General features: G+C 38.7%; 1 protein-coding gene across 2 annotated transcripts in view; it reads right to left on the reverse strand.

The window, feature by feature from the left end:
* The window catches only part of zfyve9b (zinc finger, FYVE domain containing 9b), a 42,730-nt gene that overhangs the window by 3,321 nt on the left and 16,028 nt on the right, over window positions 1-23,381 (reverse strand). Inside the window, exons 6-14 of one of the 2 annotated variants that reach the window (XM_067430845.1) lie at window positions 16,877-16,999; window positions 16,464-16,619; window positions 16,134-16,364; window positions 15,277-15,359; window positions 15,060-15,164; window positions 12,124-12,274; window positions 4,534-4,614; window positions 4,212-4,374; window positions 4,017-4,122 (exon numbers count right to left, since the gene is read on the reverse strand). In XM_067430845.1, the coding sequence (XP_067286946.1) occupies window positions 4,017-4,122; window positions 4,212-4,374; window positions 4,534-4,614; window positions 12,124-12,274; window positions 15,060-15,164; window positions 15,277-15,359; window positions 16,134-16,364; window positions 16,464-16,619; window positions 16,877-16,999 (1,199 nt within the window). The remainder of the gene's footprint in view (window positions 1-4,016; window positions 4,123-4,211; window positions 4,375-4,533; window positions 4,615-12,123; window positions 12,275-15,059; window positions 15,165-15,276; window positions 15,360-16,133; window positions 16,365-16,463; window positions 16,620-16,876; window positions 17,000-23,381) is intronic. The other variant, XM_067430846.1, reaches the window with a different exon arrangement.

Raw genomic sequence — 23,381 nt, forward strand, 5'->3', positions numbered from 1 at the left:
ATATTAGATACGGACTACAAATGCTATTTGTGCCTTACACATTACATTGCTGAATATCATTCAATATCCTTTTTATGTTGTAGAATAAATACATACTTGTTCAAAATAATAGCAGTACAATGTGACTAACCAGAATAATCAAGGTTTTTAGTATATTTTTTATTGCTACGTGGCAAACAAGTTACAGTAGGTTCAGTAGATTCTCAGAAAACAAATGAGACCCAGCATTCATGATATGCACGCTCTTAAGGCTGTGCAATTGGGCAATTAGTTGAATTAGTTGAAAGGGGTGTGTTCAAAAAAATAGCAGTGTGGCATTCAATCACTGAGGTCATCAATTTTGTGAAGAAACAGGTGTGAATCAGGTGGCCCCTATTTAAGGATGAAGCCAACACTTGTTGAACATGCATTTGAAAGCTGAGGAAAATGGGTCGTTCAAGACATTGTTCAGAAGAACAGCGTACTTTGATTAAAAAGTTGATTAGAGAGGGGAAAACCTATAAAGAGGTGCAAAAAATGATAGGCTGTTCAGCTAAAATGATCTCCAATGCCTTAAAATGGAGAGCAAAACCAGAGAGACGTGGAAGAAAACGGAAGACAACCATCAAAATGGATAGAAGAATAACCAGAATGGCAAAGGCTCAGCCAATGATCACCTCCAGGATGATCAAAGACAGTCTGGAGTTACCTGTAAGTACTGTGACAGTTAGAAGACGTCTGTGTGAAGCTAATCTATTTTCAAGAGTCCCCCGCAAAGTCCCTCTGTTAAAAAAAAGGCATGTGCAGAAGAGGTTACAATTTGCCAAAGAACACATCAACTGGCCTAAAGAGAAATGGAGGAACATTTTGTGGACTGATGAGAGTAAAATTGTTCTTTTTGGGTCCAAGGGCCACAGGCAGTTTGTGAGACAACCCCCAAACTCTGAATTCAAGCCACAGTACACAGTGAAGACAGTGAAGCATGGAGGTGCAAGCATCATGATATGGGCATGTTTCTCCTACTATGGTGTTGGGCCTATTTATCGCATACCAGGGATCATGGATCAGTTTGCATATGTTAAAATACTTGAAGAGGTCATGTTGCCCTATGCTGAAGAGGACATGCCCTTGAAACGGTTGTTTCAACAAGACAATGACCCAAAACACACTAGTAAACGGGCAAAGTCTTGGTTCCAAACCAACAAAATTAATGTTATGGAGTGGCCAGCCCAATCTCCAGACCTTAATCCAATTGAGAACTTGTGGGGTGATATCAAAAATGCTGTTTCTGAAGCAAAACCAAGAAATGTGAATGAATTGTGGAATGTTGTTAAAGAATCATGGAGTGGAATAACAGCTGAGAGGTGCCACAAGTTGGTTGACTCCATGCCACACAGATGTCAAGCAATTTTAAAAAACTGTGGTCATACAACTAAATATTAGTTTAGTGATTCACAGGATTGCTAAATCCCAGAAAAAATTATGTTTGTACAAAATAGTTTTGAGTTTGTACAGTCAAAGGTAGACACTGCTATTTTTTTCAACACACCCCTTTCAACTAATTGCCCAATTGCACAGCCTTAAGAGCGTGCATATCATGAATGCTGGGTCTTGTTTGTTTTCTGACAATCTACTGAACCTACTGGTAACTTGTTTGCCACGTAGCAATAAAAAATATACTAAAAACCTTGATTATTCTGGTTAGTCACATTGTACTGCTATTATTTTGAACAAGACTGTATATCAAAATATCCATAAAATCATAAATAAATAAAGTGATATTTTAGGCTAATTAAAACAAATTAGTTAATTTTAAACACTTCAAATCAAATAAAATTCATGCAGTTTTGCTGATAATGTCCCTAATGAAAACTCGTTCTCTCCTTATTCTGCCATTGCTGTAATCCTCCAACAGTGCCATCATGAAGCATTACATATACCCGGGTCACCGGAGGATTTATGTTTTTAACATACAGACTGATCTTTAACAACTCTCTGATCTCGACAAAATCACAGAATTAATTTGTGGGGGGAAATTGAAAACGAAAATGTTAGTGAAGACATGCTTCTTCTTGACGGTTTTGTAATGAACACCGTAATAGTTAGGACTGATGATGAGTAGCGATTGTGCTTCATGACTATTTGCAGACTTTGACATTTTATGATATATGTAGCCTACATTAAGGAAAATATTTCATTTTTACACTGTGTTGTGCAGTTCTTTCTTAAAGGTGCGCACATTCTCCCGTCAGGTTTGTTTATTTATAGATCACAACCTTTGCGTGCACTGTAAAAAATTATTTAGAAAAAAAGTTACCTGGTTGCCTTAAAATTTTGAGTTCATTGAAATGTTAAATACAATGTTAAGAGTTATACAATGAACATTTTTTGAGATTCAACAACCTTTATTAAAAGATTATTAAAAGATTTTGTAAGCATATTGGGTAATGTGTGTGTTATTTCTGATGACGCAGTGAAACATGCCAAATTGTGCTATTTTCATGATTTATCACATTTTTTATGTGGTTCAGATACAATAATATTTTGAGTTTCTATTTATTAAACTAATTTCCTTCATTGTATCAACTCAAATTTTTAATTTCAATAAACTCAAAATTTTAAGGCAACTAGGTTACTTACTTTTTTAAGTTAAACCAACAAAAACCAACACAAATTTTTTACAGTGTGGGAACTGGTGTACGTACGTTTCCAGCCCTGTTTTGTGCGTACGCACGCTTTATAAATGAGACCCCAGGGCTCTGAACCGCTTCAAGGAACAAAAACAAAAATTCTTAACAGAATTTGAAAAATGTATTTTGAAATTATACATTTGAAATTACCATGAATCAGTTAATAATGTTATTTCATCTTTCTGTTTAATATTTGAATTTGGCAGTCAACCAATGCAAATGTAACCCTGACATCCAACGTGAGTGAAAATTGCACTCGTTTGCCAAGTTGCAATTGCAAAGCGCTGCTGGCATTAACATTTTTTGTGATCTCTGGAGTTTTTAACGAGGATATGTCACCAACCGTTAAAGCATTATATTCAAGTGAAAATAAATGGCACATAATATCTTAGTGTGGAGTGCTTTGAAAGTGTAGAACTGCTACTATTGAGGATATGAAAAAAATATATTTTTTGCAAATAATTAAACACATTTTGTCAAAGTTAGTATTGTGCCAGACACTTACATGCCTTATTATATTATTAAAGAGGGTACTTCAGCTGCTGTGAGTGAGATCTCGCCCCTATGCACGGGTTGAAAACATGCGGAAATAGCTCCCTCTGCTGGCTGTAGTCTTTAGCCTCTGGACAAAAATCATTCAAATATACTCCAGGGTTTCTACTGATACAAAGCCACATGATAATCGCTGAAGTAACCCTTTAACATTTGTCCAAAGTCAAGCTCAAAAAGAGTTATGAGGTTTTTCCACGTGCGAAGGTCTGAGATCTGAAGGTCTAAGTTTTCATCAACTTACAGGTTACAAAGTTTACAGTAGCTATAAGGGCACTAAGTTTTTCCTGTTGTTTAGAACATTTGGTCAAAATCATGTGTTATAAAAAATGAAGTGCTAAGCACAAGCTGTGATTAGATGGTAAATATTAAATGCTTCTCCACTCCTCAAATACATAAAACGTTATCCTTTACAAACGCATTTCTTGAGTAAAAAAAAAAAAAAAAAAAAAAACAGTTCTTAAAAGAACCAGCTCTTAATTTACCCTTGCATTGCAAACAAGCATTGTGTGGCACTGCATTCACGGTTGAGGCGGGTGGAGTTACGAGGTCTATTCACAAGCTCTTATAATAAATTTCTATTCAAGCTCTTGTCTAAAGTACAGGGGGAAAAAAACTTTCATTTATTTTAATCAAACTACTTTTGGAACAGTAATGTTAGAAGGAATGCATGAACAGAGACTAATAAATACTGAATCTGCCTGGAGCGATAACCAATTGATTTCTTTCCCCATTTTTAAGCTCAAACACAAACAGTACACAACTTACACTCTGTGCATGAACCTATCAAGTGTTTACCTCTGTCCAGCGTATGAGCTTCCCATTGGCTTTGTATTCTAAGCGCTGATGGGTCTTGATGTTTGTGAGAGATTCCATAGACTTCCCATCAATGGGGCTGATAATGCTGTGAGATACAGGACAGAATGAGTGGAAAACAGTACTGCTTTAAATTTAATCTGCTATATACTGTATCTGTATGTGTTTGATTCTAACCCTTTATTAAAGCGTGGTTCTTCATCCTGCCACTGAATGAGCACATATTCCTGCCTCTCCGCTGGGTGGAGTTTTCCACAGGTGACTGTGAAGTCCTTCATGTCCCGTAGAGATCGGCGTAACTCGGCCATGGTCTCCATGGTTACCTGCACCATCAAACCATCTGTAATTATAAGCAGACACACGGAATCTTAGCACATGCATACCTTAACTTCTAGACATACATATTCAAGTTAGATAAACAAGGATAGATATTAACATTAAATTACTATTGAAGTAGGAGACAATAAACGATATGAATGCTAATTAACAAATCTCTAACCTTCTACAATGCTGGACTTGGCCAAATACCCAGATGAAGGTTTGAGTGCTCCACTGAACACAAAAAAACACGAGCCAGTGACTGAAAGGTGAACAGAAACAAAGATTTAGGTTCAGCGAGAATTCCAGTCAACACTGAATACAACACACGACTGCTGAACACCTTCAACGAGAACGCGCTTTCCAAGACGGCCAGACAGCGCCCTCAAGTGAGCGTTCAAGGAAAGATGTATCAGTCCTTTGTCGATGCAGTTTCCATATGTGTACATTCATAAACATTTTTATAGCATTTTCTCTTTGTTTGGGTCATAATAAATTATGTAATAAAGGGATTTTTACACTACATTTTGGTGAATGTATAAAATGTTCACACAAGTGTCCAAGCACAGCAGCTACATGTGTAGTCCATCATATTGCCATATTCAGACAGAATTTTTTTCTAATGTGGAAGTAATGTAATTTCAACATTTACAGTGGCTAGTAGGTGATTTTATTGCGGTCCGAATCTAGAATTTCTTCCACCACCAATGTACAATACACTAACTGCATCGCAGTGATGTGCATGTATTTAAAAGCCATTTATTACTGAAATACTGGAAACTTTTGAAATGGGCTTTTATTTTAGTACGGTATACAATAAAAAATGTTTTATTATTTACTGTATTATATACTTTTATATAAATTAAATTAGGGATTGCACAAATAATCATTTTACTATTCGAACAAGTACAGGTCAAACATTTACCTAATGGAAATAAGAGTTTGCAATAACTTGTTTCTGCTAATTTCTTACTTGAATGTAAGAATGAAATCAATTTAAAATACAGCATGTCAATTTAACTGCTTTTAAATAGGATATTTAAAGGATTGTATAATAGGATATTATTTAATACATTTAAAAGAAATGTATTAAGTGTCCGAGGAATAACATTTTGTTTGCAGGTGACGATCATGTGACTGACCACGCGAGAAGCATTCCCAGGTTCTGAGGATATTCATAGGTTCGTAGGATCATGGAATTTTATCTTCCACATGAATAAATCACCATCTGAAGATGCGTTCACGACATGTTATAATTACCGTAATCACAAGATTCCGACATGTAAAAAAAGTGTTTACATGCTTTTAGAAATAGGATTTACAAGTTGGTGAGAAACAATAATTGCCTCAATATTAAACAATTTGAAATTGAGCTCATGGATCCCAAGGGAGGTACATTTAGGGTATACATTATCGCACACAGCAGCCCAGCCATTCTCTGTGATGGTTTGACCAATGTCTTTTTCCTAGACACCCTTCAGTCCTGGTAAGGCAGAGGTACAGTTGCTAGACAAGATGTCATAAGTCCTTGAAATTGATCCCTTTAAGCAGACTGGATTCAGTAAAAGATCTTCAATCTCTGTTATGACCACTCTTAACTCTCCTTTGTCAGTCTCTAGTTTTAAAAAATGACGTATCTGAAGATATTTGTAAAAATTTGATTTTGGAACTTTATATTGCTCCATAATCTGTTGGAAAGACTTTAGCGTGCCCTGTGAAAATAGACACGAGATTTGATAGATTCCCAGTCTGAGCCACATCGAAAGACCAATATTTTGTAATGTTGAGGGAAAGTCTGGATTAGAATATAGTGGAGAAGACAAGGAAAGAGAGGCGGATAATTTAAATTATGATTTAATATCTCTCCAAGCCCGAAGAGTGTTTAATAAGGTATAATGTTCCGAAATATTTTTAAGCTTTGTGTAGTTCTTAACAAATGGTAGAAATCTAATCGATAATGGAGAGCACACTTCTGCTTCCATATTATACCAGATAGAATTGGTCCTCTCACTGCACCAACTAATCATATTTTTTATCTGGGCTGCCCAATAATATAACTGGACATTTGGCAAGGCAATCCCACCCTTGTCCTTTGGCTTCATTAATTTGGACATTTTGATCCAAGGCATTTTGTTATTCCAAATAAACTTTGAAAGGTGTTTATTAAAGTCTCTGAAAAATGAACTTGCTAAATAACTAGGTATAGATTGAAATAAATATAAAAGCTTGGGAAGGATATTCATTTTTATTACATTTATTCTCTCTAGAAACGAAATCGGAAGTAAACACCAGGTTTTCAAATTAGCCTTGAGTTTTTCTATAAGAGGAGTGTAATTATTATCCATAAGATCGTCAAGTGAAGCTGTGATGAAAATGACAAGATATCTGAAGCCATTTTTTGATATTTGAAATGGGGAAATTAATTTTAGATGTTCTAGAGAAGAGATATTTAATGGTAATGCAATGGATTTATTTTATGCGAGAGATTTATTTTATAGCCGGAGAGACTACTGTACTGTGAGATATTCTAATAATACAGGAATAGAATGATCTGGTTTAGACATAAATATCAATACGTCATCAGCATATAATGATTCTCGATGATCTTCTCCTCCAACTATAATGCCATGGAAATTTTTGCTCTGTCTGATAAGTTCTGCTAGGGGTTCAATGACTAGAGCGAAGAGCAAGGGTGAAAGTGGGCAACCCTGCCTTGTGCCTCTCCGTTGAGACCGTTTGCAACCACTGCGGCCTTAGGATTAGAATAAAGCAACTCCACCCATCTAATAAAATTATCCCCCAAGTTAAATTGGCCCAGAGTGGCAAACAAAAAGTCCCACTCAACTCTATCAAAAGCTTTTTCAGCATCAAGGGATAGAACAAGTGCAGGGTCCTTTACCTTTTGAACAAAATTAATAACATTTAAGAGTCTGCGTATATTATCAGTGCCATAACGTGATTTCACAAACCCTGTCTGGTCCGGTTTAACTATCTTTGGTAATATGCTCTCCAATCTACATGCCAAGACTTTAGCCAGTATTTTAGTGTCTACATTAAGAAGACTTATTGGCCTGTATGATGCACAATCTTGTGGGTCTTTGTCCTTTTTAAGTATTAAGCAGATGTTTGCCATTTTCCATGTTTCAGGTATTGTACCTTGATCTAAAGCAGCTTGTAAAGCAGCCATAAAAAGCTCGGGCCAAAATGCTTTATAAAATTCTGGGGGGAAACCGTCAGGTTTCTGAGGTTATGTACGAGTTAAAGTAATTTCGGTCTTCATCTGAAATAACTGGGAGAGGAATATTATTAAAAGAGGTCTAAAAATGAACTTGTGTATTACTGTTTTGAGAGCAATATAATGATTCATAATAGGATTGAAATGTGTCGTTTATGAGTGCAGGATCATATGTAATGATACCATCTGACCTCTTTAGGGATTTAATTGTTCTCTCAGCATGATTCTTTTTTATCTGATATGCTAACAATCTACCAGACTTGTTTGCATGTTCATAATAATTTAGTTTGGAAAGAAACAGTATTTTTTAAATATGATTGGTGTGATCAAGATTGAGTTAGGCTCTAGCATGGCATAATGCGGACCAGTAAATTTGAGTGGGAGTTATGCTATGTAGGTGTTCTAATCTTTTAACCTCCCTTTCCAATTCTTGTCGTTTAGATATCATGGCTTTTTTATGTGCAGCTGTAAAAGAAATAATGTATCCCCGAATTGTAGCCTTAGCTGCATCCCACATTATAGCAGGGGAGACAGGGGAGTTTTTATTGTCTGACCAATAATTATTTATTGAATCTCTTACTACATTATAAAATTTGGGGTCTGACAACAAAGACAAATTCAGTTTCCATGCATTGCTTCTTATTGTTGGAGTACCTAATGTAATATCTATCTGAACCGGAGCATGATCTGAGATGGCAATTGGGCCAATTTGACTACGAGATGCAAGATTAAAGGAAGTATTTGGGATAAAAAATATAGTCAATTCTTGAGCACGAGCCATGAGGATTGGAATAAAATGTGTAGTCTCTACTAAGAGGGTTAATTTCTCTCCAGCTATCAATCAAACCAGTCTCTTTGCATAGTTTTTTAAGAACCAACGAGGATCTAGGATTGACTAGCGTGCCTGATTAGAATCTGTCAAATCTCTCATCCATCACACAATTGAAATCTCCAGCACATACTCCTAGTCCTTTACAATGTTCATTAAATAACAGAATCATTTTGGATATGAATTTGGGAGAGTCCTCATTTGGCGCATAAACATTTAACATAGTAATATGTTGGCCAAATATTAGGCCCGTGACCAAAATAAATCTACCCTCTGGATCTTTAACTTGATTTTCAAGAATGAATGGCAAGTGTTTATTAATTTAAATAATTGTGCCTCTTTTCCTGGGGTTAATAGTGCATGACGAGTAATATACTTGACCCACCCAGTCCCGGTTCAATTTCAAATGCTCGCTATCCGATAGATGTGTTTCTTGAAGCATGGCTACTGTTGCTTTTTCCTTTTTTAAAAAGGTTAGTATTTTTTTCCTTTTAACCACATGTCCTAATCCTTTAACATTCCATGTCAAAAACCGAGAGCTCTGCATGGTAATAAGATGTGGTCAAGTAACTGACTGTTAATGTAATGTTGAAAAAAAAACTAAACAAAAAAAGATAAAACTACAAGAGTATCTGATGGGCAATTTTTTTGTTTTTATCATCAAAGAACAAAGTAAAATAACATAACGTCCTCCACCCGCCCCTGGCTCTGTCCCCAACTGACAAGGCCTAAATACCCCCGAATCTAGGTCTCTGTACCCCGTTGGACTCAAGCAGAAAGTAATTATTCCTGCTACCAACATGAGGTTCAGAATTATACCCATGTGAGAAACGCTAAAGTCAATCCGCTCCAGTAAAGCAAACATTCAAAATTATCTCGGAGTACTCATAATAAAAGTTAAAAAAAAAAAAAAAAGGATTTGGGAAGTTATATAAAAATTATGTGATGTCACGATCACATCTGTTGTTTCAAACAGATAAACAAATATTGTTTAAACAGATATAAAGAATAAAAACAAATATTGAGCACCCGGGAAAATTCAAGTCGCTAGCTACCCCTCCGAATATGGAAAAGGTGAAAAAGTAAATGAGAATCACTTTATTACTTAGCTTGCAATGTCTCTAAGAACTCCTTTACCGCAGTCGGTGTACTGAAAGTGCGAAGCTCCGACTCGTGAAGACAGCGCAGCTTGGCCACGCGAAACCACGGAACATCTTGCGATCGACTAGAATCTTCTTTACAGCATCGAATTCCCGGCGTTTCTTCATGACTTCAGCTGAGAGATCCTGATAAAAGCGTATCTGCTTGTCATCGTGAGTAATGTGACGTTTCTTCAGCGCTGCCTGTAGGATGCGTTCTCTGTCTGAGTAGCGAAGAAATCTGACGAGTACATTTCGTGGTGGATCATTCACTCCAGGAGCAGGTGCAAGTGATCGGTGCGCCCTCTCAATTTCGAGATTGAGATCCGAAGAGAGATAAATAATAATAATAATAATAATAATAATAATAATACATTTTATTTATAATGCACTTTATATTAAACAAAATCTTTAAGTGCTACAGAATTTAAAAAAACAAAACAATCAACAACAATAAATAAATAAAACCAAAAAGCCTAAAAACCTAAAGTAGCAAGTCAATTAAAAGCTCTGCTAAAAAGGTGGGTTTTAAGACCACGCTTAAAAGTATCTATAGTCTGTGGAGTCCGCAGGTGGTCAGGGAGAGCATTCCACAGACTGGGGGCTGAAGAGCAGAATGCCCGATCCCCCATAGTACGGAGATTGGCTGTGGGAGTTTTGAGGCGATACAGCGAAACAGAGCGGAGGTTATGAGTGGCTGTTTGTGTGGTGAGGAGTTCCTTGAGATAGGAGGGAGCATCACCATGGATGCACTGGTGGGTAAGGAGAGAGATCTTATACTCGATCCTGAAGGACACAGGAAGCCAGTGGAGTGATTTTAGAATGGGGGTGATATGGTCGTATTTGCGCACCCTCATGAGGATCAGCGCTGTTCTGAATACACTGCAGCCTCTGGAGATTTTTGCTAGGGATGCCAATAAGGAGCGCATTGCAGTAGTCCAGCCTGGAGGAGATAAAGGCGTGGACAAGCTTCTCCGCATCAGCCAGTGATAGAATGGGACGAAGTTTGGCAATGTTTCTGAGGTGGAAGAAGGAGGTCTTACACAGGTGTTTGATGTGCGCTTCAAAAGTAAGCTGTGATTCCATTCTGACCCCCAGATTCGTGACTGAAGTGGAAAGTGGAATGACCTGATCAGAGAAAGCAATGCTGGTGATAACGGACTTCTGGACCTGAAGTGGAGTGCCGACTAGGATAGCTTCAGTTTTGGAGCTGTTTGGCTGCAGAAAGTTTTGCTTCATCCACGCCTTTATCTCATCCAGGCAAGTGATCAAAGTGGATGGTGTGAGGTCAGCAGAGGGAGATGAACTTGTCCTAAAGTAAAGTTGAGTGTCATCAGCATAGCAGTGAAAAGAAATCCCATGCCGGTTGATGAGACGGCCAAGGGGGAGCATGTAGAGTATGAACAGGGTGGGTCCGAGCACAGAGCCTTGAGGGACACCGCAGGTGACATTGTGTGACAGGGATGTAGCTTCTCCTAACGCAACATATTCAGTTCTCCCAGTGAGATAAGAAGAAAACCAGTTGTGGACCGAGTCAGAGAGACCAATGGTGGAATGTAAACGGTGAAGGAGGATGTTATGGTCAACTGTATCGAAAGCTGCAGTTAAGTCCAGGAGGATGAGAAGGGATGGGGAACCAGCATCAAGCCAGATCAAGCCATTTCGGTATCATTTCCCTCAGAAATTGAGCTAGAGGAGTAGATCGTTCAGCCTTTTCTGGTAAACTGGCAATACTCAGATTTTTACGTCTTCCTCTGTTTTCTAGGTCATCCACTTTGGCTTGAAGCTGGGTCACCATTCTCGTCAACGTCGAAAACTCACCCTCACAGGCCCGCAGAGTGTCTTCTGTGGTAGAGATTCTGTCTTCAGCTTCCGTTAAGCGGGATTCATTCGAGGACACTCTCTGTGATAAGTTAGATAAAGTCTCGTGCACTGCAGAAACAGAGGTGGATATATCATCGAGACATCGTTCAATAGTGTCAAAACGACCGTCGATGTTCCCCAATCGAGCACTAAGCGCTCGTATTTCGTGCAAGACTGTTCTTCTTTTTCTGTGACCGCGAAGTTGAGAAAAGTGGAAAATCCTTTGGATCTTGAGTGTCAGACATATTAACGTCGTGCAGAATCTTATAATTTAGAGATTATTTAATTTGAACCGAAGAGTAGCAATTTATTAAGCAATCGGGAGCGGAGCTAGTTTAAGCGGCCATCTTCTCCAGCGTCCGCGAGCACCCCCTTCCCGTATGTATTTTCAATGGCATATTATAAACTTATGAAAATACTTTTTTACTTGAAAGAAGTAAATATACATTAATGAGCACATATATTTTTGAGAGAACTGAGTGTTTTTAGCTAAGAATAAACTTAAAAAAGTTACACAGTGTAGCTTTAAAATATTTATAGTAATGCCTCTAGGTTTGATACTATATAATGCACCAACATTTGTCAAACTGTAGGTGCACGAAGTGAAATACTTTTAGTGATTTGTGTACTGATATTTAAAAAGAGCCAACCGATATTATAGTGGTGTCTATAATCTCACGTTGGTGTTGGGATGTTTGCTCTCACCTCTGCGTGGTTGGCTGTGAATGCTGATGGCCTGGGTCTGGTACTGTCCATCTGTCGTCTGCACGCAAATGAGATGAGAGTCGGCCTGCTCATTAAAGCAGGCGCCCAGGGCCAGCACCCTCTCATTAGACTTATTCAGAGCCTTCAGCAGCTAAAACACCAGCAGTGACAGAGACAAGACACACATTATCCCAAGAAATGAAGGGATTACTCTTTACCTCAGGTCTGATTATCTATTGAACATTATAATCCTTCTAATACTCAAATATATTCTGATATTCAAATATCATGCTATTACCATGTACTTTGGACATGATTAGGGCTGCCTCCTAGCCTGACGTGGTCATACTCAATTCTAGTCAGAATATGAGTCTGAAACTGCTCCATTGGACTGTGATGGGGCGTGTTTCAACCGAACCAGGAAAGATCTCAATTGGATAGAGCTAAAACCAATCAGAGCAACGAAGCGATACATTACGCTAGTTGTCAAATGTCACAGAGCTCAACTGCACTGTGTTGCCAAGTCCGTGTTTTTTTCCACGGGTTGTTTTCTATGTCCGTGGGTTGAAGCGACTATTATGTGATATATAGACCCATGAGTGCGAATTTTAGCAGGCAACCTTGCCAAAATAACAAATGTTTTACCCTCCCAAACGCCATTTTTTCCCTGGAGAACCCCCCGAGAAGCTATTGTTTTGTGCTAGTAGTTGGCGGGTTTTGTTGTAAAAACTTGGCAACCCTGTCTGCATGCGCGCTGAAATAAATGATCTTTGCCGGTGTTGTAAAAAAATCAAATAATTTAATGATACACAGAGAACTTACCCAACATGATCATCAGTTTTAAGAGAAATAGTAAAGGGGAATGCATATACAAACAAGCTCTCTGTTTAGGATTCGAACAAATATAATCCAAGCCCCTTAGATGTGCATGATTACGTTACTGTTTATCATCTGTCCGTCATCGTCCAAAGCCCGCCCTGAGGATTTCATTGGTCCGAACAGTTTCTGTTCAGAGATATTCACTCCTCTATGGATCGAGGCCAGACCGAACCGCCCGACCTAAAAATGTTGTGGGTGGGGCTAAGTTCGGCTGGCATCCAGGCTAGCTGCCTCCTAATAGTCGACAAAGTTAGACTTGACTAGAAAAGGATTAGACGACCAAAATTCGGAACGGAATTTATTTGAAAAGTTGAAACTTTGCTCCGTTATTAATACCCGAGCCGAGCGGCCGTGTGCATTTACATTCTGTGAGTGAGATCCCATCCCTTTGGGTGGGTTGACAACATGCGGAAATTGTTTCGTCTACTGGCTGTAGTCTTTAGCCTCTGGCCAAAAATTCCTCCGATGACGCAAAATGACGGAGGTTTTTTTCCAGAAAAAAAATGCATAATTCTCTCGTCTCAGGGGGATATGAGGGGGAAAAGTACAATTATTTGAATATACTACAAGGTTTCTACTGATACAAAGCTTAGTGATAATTGCTGAAGTAACCCTTTAATATTTTTTCAGATATTTAGGAAACATTTTAAGTTCACATTCATTTCTCAAAACAATGCTATAACACTTTGAAATGTGTGTTCCATGTCGGAATGTCTGTTTTTGTTTTGGTTTGTGCGATAAGGCACACTTCCAGTTTACTCAATATTTCGATTCCCTGTGTCAGTAGGTGGAAAACACAACGTACTGCAGCCATGGAAGCCAGCAAACAGACTGTGTCAGAGATTGCAAATTCTACACAACCTAAAAAGCACGGCATCTCTCGAAAAAATCTCTATGAACAAAAGTATTAAAAAAGAAAAATCAACTCATCAACTTAAAGTGTGCCTTCTCACCTTCCATTGTCGATTGCACCCGCTCCTGTTGTGTGTCCTCAATCAGGCAACCCGAGTGAGCGTCGAGTGTGAGGAAGAGGGGGCAGGGGAATTACCCAACAACTAGCTTTCAATATTACATACTGCACCTTTAAGGCCCTATCATACAACCAGTGCAATGCGACACCAGGTGTGACTCACATTTTTTGCTAGTTTCAGCCTGATGCAGTTATCATTTTCACATCCAGCACGACGTTGTTTAAATAGCAAATGCACTCTAACCCATCTGTTCACCCATGGATGTGCTGGTCTGAAAACGAGGTGTGTTCAGGGGCATTGTTGGCATATTGTTATTTTGAGGGAACTGAAATCGACTGCACCATTGACCAACAAAAACCTGCTCTTAAGTCAATAGCTCAGTTTTTTTGTGTTATTTAAAGAGGCCGTTAGTAATATGCACCTATAGGCGGGTGCAAAACGTGCACACACTCTGCTTATTAGTATGGGCAGCAGCACACAAACACTTTTAAATATTAAAAATAAAAGGTTTCCTCTCTGGAGAAGTGTTCAGTTTTTCCGTTCGCAAATTCCGTCAAATAATAGCGAATCCGCCATGGTACGCAGCTGGCTTTTAAAGGGAATGGGAGATGAGACTCTGATTGGTTTATTGCACGTTACACCCAAAACACACCCATGACTCTTTAAAAGAGACTAGGCACAAACCATTTGGACCATGTACCTGGTGCACAGACCATTTTTTCCATTGTTAAAATTGCAAAAGTGGATTCAGACCTGCACCAAGTGTACCTGCACCAAGCGCTTCAAACCATGCGCTCTGATCATTAAAATAGTTAAAATGTCTCCGTTCTTTATTTTTCTGACATATTCATAGTCATTACTGTTGCAGGTGCTTTGCGGCAAGCTTTTAAGTGTGCCCTTGAGCGTGGAATAGGGTATAGGTATATTCTGCCCCCAGTATATACAGTATTTAAGTAATTCAATTTATATTCGGCTTATGGCTTCAGTGGATGACGACTAGAAAAATCCTTAGCTAGGGCCAGCCCTAGTCAGCCCTAGATACCTCCTAATGCATTTTCTATTTTGACCAATTCATGGATATGGTACCTCTGGATGACGCGTTTTCGGGATTCTTATACAGGTGCTTCTTGCCTCTAAATCAACCACAAGCCCCGGCACCGTCGGCAGCGTGTAGCGGTAAAAACGGAAATCCTTTGAGAGTCAAATCAGAATAAAACGTTAATTAGAAGACATCACATAAACTAAATAAGAAGCTGTATGACAGTTTAGTACATGAAACAGATCATCAAGTCTCACCACTCACCACTAAGAGTCTCATAATACTGTTGTTGACAGGTCCGAAAAGAGGTTCTCTGAAGCGTACACTGAACAAGGGACAGGGATAGACTACAGGGCAGCAGAACAAACAAACGACTCAATTAGTGTACTTCCTGAGGTCAGGGGTCATTAAAATGATGCATACAGAGATTATGAATGATTTTAAGATTGTAGAGACTTAGGCTGCTACTCAATCTGCATATTATCCACTCTAAATAGCATGTTAAATAAGCAAACCCAAATCATATCATAGTGTACCACCAATTAAAACGTTTGGGGTCGTTAGGATTTAAAAAAAAATGTTTTCTTATTAAAGTATCAATATGTTCATCAAGGCTGCATTTATTTGATCCAAAACACAGTAAAAACATTAATATTGCAAAATCATTACTATATAAAATAAATCTTACATAAAGTAATGTAATTTATTTGTGTGATGCATTCCTGTGAATTTTCAGCATCATTACTCCAGTCTTCAGTGTCACATGATCCTTCAGAATTAATTCTAATATGTTGATTTGGTGGATAATAAACATTTATGATTATTATCTCTATTATCAGTTTAATATTTTTTACATATTTTGTTGGAGTCTGTGATGAATAGAAAGTTTTATTTGGTAACATTATAAATTGTTTTTATTTTCACATTTTATCAATTAAATACATCTTTCCTGAATAAAAGTATTAAATTCTTTAAAAAATTGTTAAATTGTAATAATATTTTCTATCAAATAAAAAAAATAAAATAAAAGGTCTTAGTTAGACTTCTTTAAAAATAAATATTGCCCACCCCAAATTTTTGAACGCCAGTGTATATATGTATTTTATTTTGTGTTTTCTTACATCTGTACTCCGCTCCTAAACGCAGCATGAGTCTCAGTGGAAAGGCTTTGGCCCATGGAGCCTCTGCCCGGAGCATGAGGAGTCCGAACAGGAATGGAGGCACAGGTAACGGCAGGCCCTCCAGAGACTGGAATGTCGGACGCACGTAAAGAAAGCCTGCATGCTCATTATTACCCAGAAACCCCCGGGATACCAAAGAGTGACTTAGGTGATTCAGAAGCTTTCCTGCTGCTTGGAGAAACAGCAAAATCAAGATTTACTAAGTCATTGCTGCTGTTTGATCTTAGTTTTATGGGTGAGTAACATCTGAACATCTGATACAAGCGTCACCTGTCTGGGCATCCCAGTAGATCTGAATGAAATGATTGAAAATATCCGTTGGGAATCTCTTCTCCTCAGGCAAACACTGCAGTAAAATGACCACCTCTGGCTGTCCAACAGCATGCATACCCTTCGACATAACACACCAGCACCGCCGATTCACATCTACAGGAACAAAAAAACACCACAGCGATCCACATGATACACCAGCATCTTGTTATCAGATGTACAGAACATGCACACACATCCTGAGAACAGACGCACATGCACACACACACACACGTTTAGAAACGAATGACTACACAGACTAGAACAGCTTCAATGACGATTATAATATACCATACCGATTCGCACAGGTTCCACATGTCAAATCATCAAAATCATAAATCCATCAAGTGTGGAGTGAACCATTAGGAACGTACAGCTGACAATCTTCACCACGGCTAGCAGGTTGGCGTTGAGCACAAAGACGAGAGGTTCTGCAAGACCTCTCTCCAACTCCTCTAAGAGTGATGACTCTGTTCTCTTCTCCTCCAGAGTATAGTCTGCAGGGAAAACACAAGCATCTCCAAAAACTCAAAATCACTCACAAACGTTCAATGAAATACTTTAGAAGTACCAATAACGTCTCCCCTGTCTTAAAGAAATAGTTCATTCAAATGTGATTTCTGTCATTAAGTTCTCACTCTCATGTCAATCCCACAATAAATGGACACTTATGGTGATTTTATGGTGCTTTTGTGCCCCACTGTATGCATTTATTATATAATCTTTTTGTTGCACAGAAGAACTTAATGAGGGTTTGGAAAATGCTTTTGGGGGAAATTAACCCTTTAAAGTCCGCATGAAAGCAAAATTTACCCTATTTACTTTGTTAGCAGACATTAAAGGTAGGAAAGGTAGGAATTGGTTAAAAAACGTTTTTTTCCAAGCTTGTTTAAACTTTCTTTATTTAATTAAAATGTAAGTACTCTGAAAAAGAAAGTATAAAAATTGAGTGTCTGTAGACCTCTCGCGACTGTTTTAAAGACAGCTCATTATTTCCATTCACTCCACCTTCTCCCTTCTGGGCTCTTTCCAAAGCCACGCCCCCAAAAACACATGAATGCGCTACACCGGCCTATCAGCTGGAAGACGCTTTATTTACCTCAGACGAGCAGTGTGCATGTAGTGACATCATGTCACAATCACATGTAATAAAAAAAATCGAACTTTATCAGTATGAATATAAACAAATAAGATGTCTTTTAGTACTCACTATCAAGCTAGAATACCGGTACTGGTAAAGTTTAAAAGATATTTTTGTTTGTTTTGGCAACAAGCTAGTTATATTTATAAGGCAAAGCTAAAAACGGGTAGCATCATGTTTTTTCAATAACATCAGTTATACTGTGATGAAGATGAATTTCGTGTAAGATTCATAACATATACAGTGTTTTGCATGTAAGAGTTTCCATGATGAAAGCATTGTTGATTAGTAGTAGCTAAAGCTAATTTAGCTCTAAAAAAAGTTCCTGGATGCGGTGTACTAGCTTTTACACATGCATTTTGTTATCTAAAGTTAATTTTGCGAAATTCAACACAACAGCGATCAACTTGAGCTAAGCATATTGAGTATTTATCATCTCTACTAATGGCTAAGTGTATAATATTGTAACTTTATGCTAAGTAATGTTATGTTAGCTATATTAGACACCTTCATGTGCTCTTGATACATGCTTCATGGAAACATAAACCAAAAAAATGTATAATCAAAATGAAAGATTACCTGTCCAGCAGAAATACAGCCAGCAATGAGTTTGATTTCTTTATTTATCCAAAGACTTTCTGTGCATTGCCTTTTCTCGTACTGTCTTCCTTTTTTGCATTGTTTGCCTTCGCTGACTGTAAAACCCTGCACTGTGAAGTTTGAATGCTCTTTCTCTGCCATTATTTTGCCTTGGTTTCTTGCCTCTTGAACTGCTCAAATCAAACGAGCGCGCGCATGTGGGGAGATCCTGTAGCGAAAGCGGTGGTCGCCATGGTAGCGAGAGAGAGTAACAGTCGCCCAAGCCAATCATTTGTTTCGTCCCGAACGAAAATAATGAGCAGAATTTATTGCAGATTAAAAAGTCTAGAGTCACTCGGTTTTTATACTCTCCTTTTCAGAGTACTTACATTTTAATTATGTATTGACATATGAAGAAAGTTTAAACAAATTTGGACAAAAGTGTTTTAGATCAGTCGGTCCTACCCTACCTTTAAAGGTCTTAGGGTGAACAATTAATCCGTGCAAGTTAATACACAGAAGAAAAAAAATTGCTTGTTGCTGTAATATTTAATCAAAATCTTTAAAGTAACTTCCGGTCTGGAATGGCGTTCCTTTAGCCTGGATGCCAGCCGAACTTAGCCCCGCCCACAATTTATTTAGGTCGGGCGGTTCGGTCTGGCCTTGCTCCATAGAGAAGTAATTATCCCCAAACAGAAACTGTTCGGACCAATGAAATCATCAGGGCGGGCTTTAGACGATGACGGACAGATGATAAACAGTAACGTAATCATGCACGTCATCAAAGGGGCTTGGATTATATTTGTTAAATCTTAAACAGAAAGCTTGTTTGTATATGCATTCCCCTTCACAATTTCTCTCAAAAATGATGATCATGTTGGGTAAGTACTCTGTGTATCATTAAATTCTTTTATTTTTTTACAACACCGGCAAAGATCGTTTTTTCAGCGCACGTGCAGACAGGGTTGCCAAGTTTATACAACAAAACCCGCCAACTACAAGCCCTAACAATAGCTTCTCGGGGGGGCTCTCCGGAAAAAAAAAAGTGTTTGGGGGGTAAAATGTGTGTTATTTTGGCAAGGTTGCCTGCTAAAATTCGCACTCATAGGTCTATATCACATAATAGTCGCTTCAACCCGCGGACATAGAAAACAACCCGTGAAAAAAAAAATGCAGACTTGGCAACACAGTGCAGTTGAGCTCTGTTGACGTTGCTTCCTTGCTCTGATTGGTTGTAGGTCTATCCATCACAGCCCAATGGAGCAGTTTCAGACTCATATTCTGACTAGAATTGAGTATGACCACGTCAGGCTAGCGTTCCTTCTCAGATGACGGCAGTTTGACGGCTTGGGTTTTAAAATGCGTAACCACCACTGCACTCTATTCAATATTCAGTTTCACTTGCTACTTTCGGTTCACTGGGACTTTAAAGACTACCTGTGTTGAAAATCCACGTTATATAAATAGCTATTTCTGACTACAGTCAAGAACTGGCTGTTTTCGGGCATGTGCCTATAAAGGGGTGGTTGATCAGCTTTTTTCAAAGGCTTGATTGTTTATGGAGTGCAGTCTAACATGTGTTCATGCTTTGTAATTATTTTTCACATAATTTCGTGGTTCTATGAAGCCCCTCCCTCAGAAATACGCAATGGACGCAATGGATTGGTTTGCTGGCCTAGTGTGTTGTGATTTGCTAACTGAAATTTGTCCGGAACACATTCCCCTTACCATTATGGTTAGTTGCATGTGCGCAAATGTACTGTTAACAATGCCGTCAATATTGCTTTATCAATTTGAGCCTAAATCAGACACAGAGAATTTTAGCAGACCCTGTGCAAGAACAGCTGTTACAAGGCATTTCAGAATGGTATTATTTATAAATGCTTAAAGGTATTATTTGGATTACAGACTGCTGGTTCTATAGTGACCTCCACTGGCTGTAGAGCACTGTTAGTTTTGTCTTTATAGAATGAGTGTAGCCAAATATCTGTTGCCAGAACTAAGAGCACATTACAAAGACTAAATGTGCTCTTTACTACAGGAAAGAACCATGTTTACACAGAACAACGTTTAGCATGTCTGTAGCCAAACAGGCATGTGGGTGAACTCTATAAAAGCTCTAATCAAAGAATAATGGACACTGATCACATAACGCCAACTAACACCAACTTTCAAATTTCGCTGAATGGATTTAAAAGAAGTTTTTGCTCGCGAAACAACAGCTAAAGGCTGTACAAACTGGACGTGACAAACCGTCTGTTACAAAGCATTTGTCCATTGTGTCAGTACTTCATAAATAGAACGAGATATCAGTTTACTGTCAAAGATTTGCGTCAGGCCACATCCAGTGTAGACAGCAACATCTCTGATTATAATGGGTTGTATTGTCTGTTGTAGACACGGTGTCAGTTCAGCGTCCCTAGGAAGGCCGAACAAAGAGGACACGCAATCGGGGTGAAAAATACAGCGTTTCGATGGCATGGCAACAACACTCTACTACATAACTCTTCCTTTTCTCTAACGCAGCCCAACATGGCCTCACAACCTTTTGTTGTGTGTTCCTAGGGGGCAGGATTTATGTCAATTTTAGGGTTAGTGATGTCACTAGTGAGGCCAGCAGGGGGCGCTCATCCTATGGTCTGAGTGGATCCTAACACCCCAGTATAGTGATGGGGACACTATACAGTCCCTGACAAAAGTCTTGTCGCTTATCTATTTTCTAGAAATACCTGATATTAACCTGACTTTTAATTAATTAATTGGTGTTAGAAATAGCTCATATGAAAAGCTAAAACCCTGCCAAATGATGTTTAATGCACTGAAATAAATAATTTTCATAGAAAAAATATTTATCATTTAATCAAGACAGAAAGGTCAAATTTTGGCAAGACAAAAGTTGTCACCTATACAGAAATTGAACAAATTTACTGCAAATACAAAAATATGTCAGCAAATTAAGTTGTGGTGCTGTGAGATCCAAATTTAATATCTTGTATGACTTCCATGAGCTTGAAGGACTGCATCCATGCGGTTTGGCAAGGATTCATACAATTTATTGATGAAGTCATCAGGAATAGCTAAGAAAGCAGTCTTGCATGCCTCCCAGAGTTCATCAATATTCTTTGGTTTCGTCTTCCATGCGTCCTCTTTCATCCTACCCCACATATGCTCAATGATGTTCATGTCTGGTGACTGGGCTGGCCAATCCTGGAGCATCTTGATCTTCTTCGCCTTGAGGAACTTTGATGTGGAGATGGAAGTATGCGATGGAGCACCGTCCTGCTGCAGAATTTGGCCTCTTTTATGGTTGGGAATATAAGAGGTAGCTAAGATTTCTTGGTATTTTAGACTATTGATGTTGCCTTCCACCCTGCAGATCTCTCGCACACCCCCATACTGGATGTAACCCCAGACCATGATTTTTCCGCCACCAAACTTCACTGTTTTCTGGGTGAATCTCGGATCCATTCTGGCTCCAGTAGGTCTCCTGCAATATTTGCGGTGACTGTGGTGTAATTCAACAGAAGATTAATCTGAAAAATCCACCTTCTGCCACTTTTCCTGCGTCCATCCTTTTAGCAGGCTGTGGGCCTTGGCAAATGCCACACGGTTTTTCAATTGTCTTTTGTTTAGTGCTGGCTTCTGGGCACTGATTCGACCATGGAGACAGAATCTGACAAACTGTTCTGGTTGACACAGGGTCTTCAGGTGACCAGGTCTCGTGGAGCTCTGCTGCAGTGGAAAATGGGCTGGCCTTGGATTTTCGAGCCAACAAACGGTCCTCTCGAGCAGTTGTCTTGCGGGGTCTGCCTGACCTGGGCTTGTCAAAAACGTCTCCAGTCTCTTCAAATCTTTTTTTTATCCTCTGTATACTGACGCTGAGACACATTGAAGGTGTCTGCCACATCAGCAGTGGATCTGGTCTTCAGCCTCATGATAATCAAAACTTTAGTCTCAGGGTGAATCTTAGGCATGTTTGCAGAGGTCTAGTTGCAGTTGATGTGAAGGTCTAGCGTACTAGGGTTCTTTTTATACACACTTGAGACCTAATTGATCCATTATTAGTCACAGGTGAAGCTCATATGACAAGGTGACAACACTTATGTTTTTGCAAAAATTGACTCAATGGGCTTTACCAAGCTGTGAATATTAGAATACTTTTTGAAAGTTTAGTTTTTCACTGAAACATTATCACAAAAGCTGGTGGGATTAAAATGAGCCATTACTTGTAAAAAAAATCTTGATTAGAAATATATTTCAGCGGCACTTTAGGTCAATTTGTACAAAAGCGACAAGACTTTTGTCAGGGACTGTACTGTAACATATACCATCCTTCGGATGAAATGTTAAACCAAGGTCCTGACTCTCTTTAGTCATTAAAAATCCCATGGCACTTGAGTAGGGGTGTAACTACCCTGCCAAATTCCCTCTATTGGCCCTTACCAATCATGGCCTCCTAAATTCTGAATTGGCTATCATTCTTTCTCCTCTCCACCTATCACTGGTGAGCACACTGGCGGCAGTGTACTGTGGCTGCCGTTGCACCATCCAAGTGGATGCTGCACACTGGTGGTGGTTGAGGAGAGACCCCTGTTATGAGTGAGAGTACTGTAAGTGCAAAAAAATTTCACTAGTAAGCTGAAAGTGCTATATAAATGACTCATTCATTCACTAACCCGGGAGTAAGCTTGTGTAGTCCCAACTAGCTGTTTGTTGTAGTTCTTAAAAAGCAAATTGTGAAAGAAAGTATCTCCCTTTGCATTGAACTTAGAGCGTTGTAACTTTGTAGATGTTGTTTATGCTCAAACAGCAACCGTATACACTTACTAATCATAATCAACCACCCCTTTCAATGGAAATGAGCAGCTGCGTGCTGCTCCCTCTCCACACAGCCTAACAAGACATCTGCTTGATTTTGATTATCATCTATATCGCGATCACTCTCACGGATAGCATAGTTCTTCTTTCATCATTAAAGTTTAACATTTCAATGAGTTTTAAAGCTATATTAGTTTAAAGTTCTAATGGATCGTTTTCTGAGCACACACACACAGACAACTGGCTGTCAGGCGTCGAGTCTCATGAGTAACTTCTTTCATGTTTTGCATTGTAAGGATGGAAAAAACTAGCAGATGCAGAAATGTCTAATCAAGGAACAA

This window comes from Pseudorasbora parva, chromosome 22 (genome assembly GCF_024679245.1).
Source record: "Pseudorasbora parva isolate DD20220531a chromosome 22, ASM2467924v1, whole genome shotgun sequence".
Lineage (NCBI taxonomy): Eukaryota > Metazoa > Chordata > Actinopteri > Cypriniformes > Gobionidae > Pseudorasbora > Pseudorasbora parva.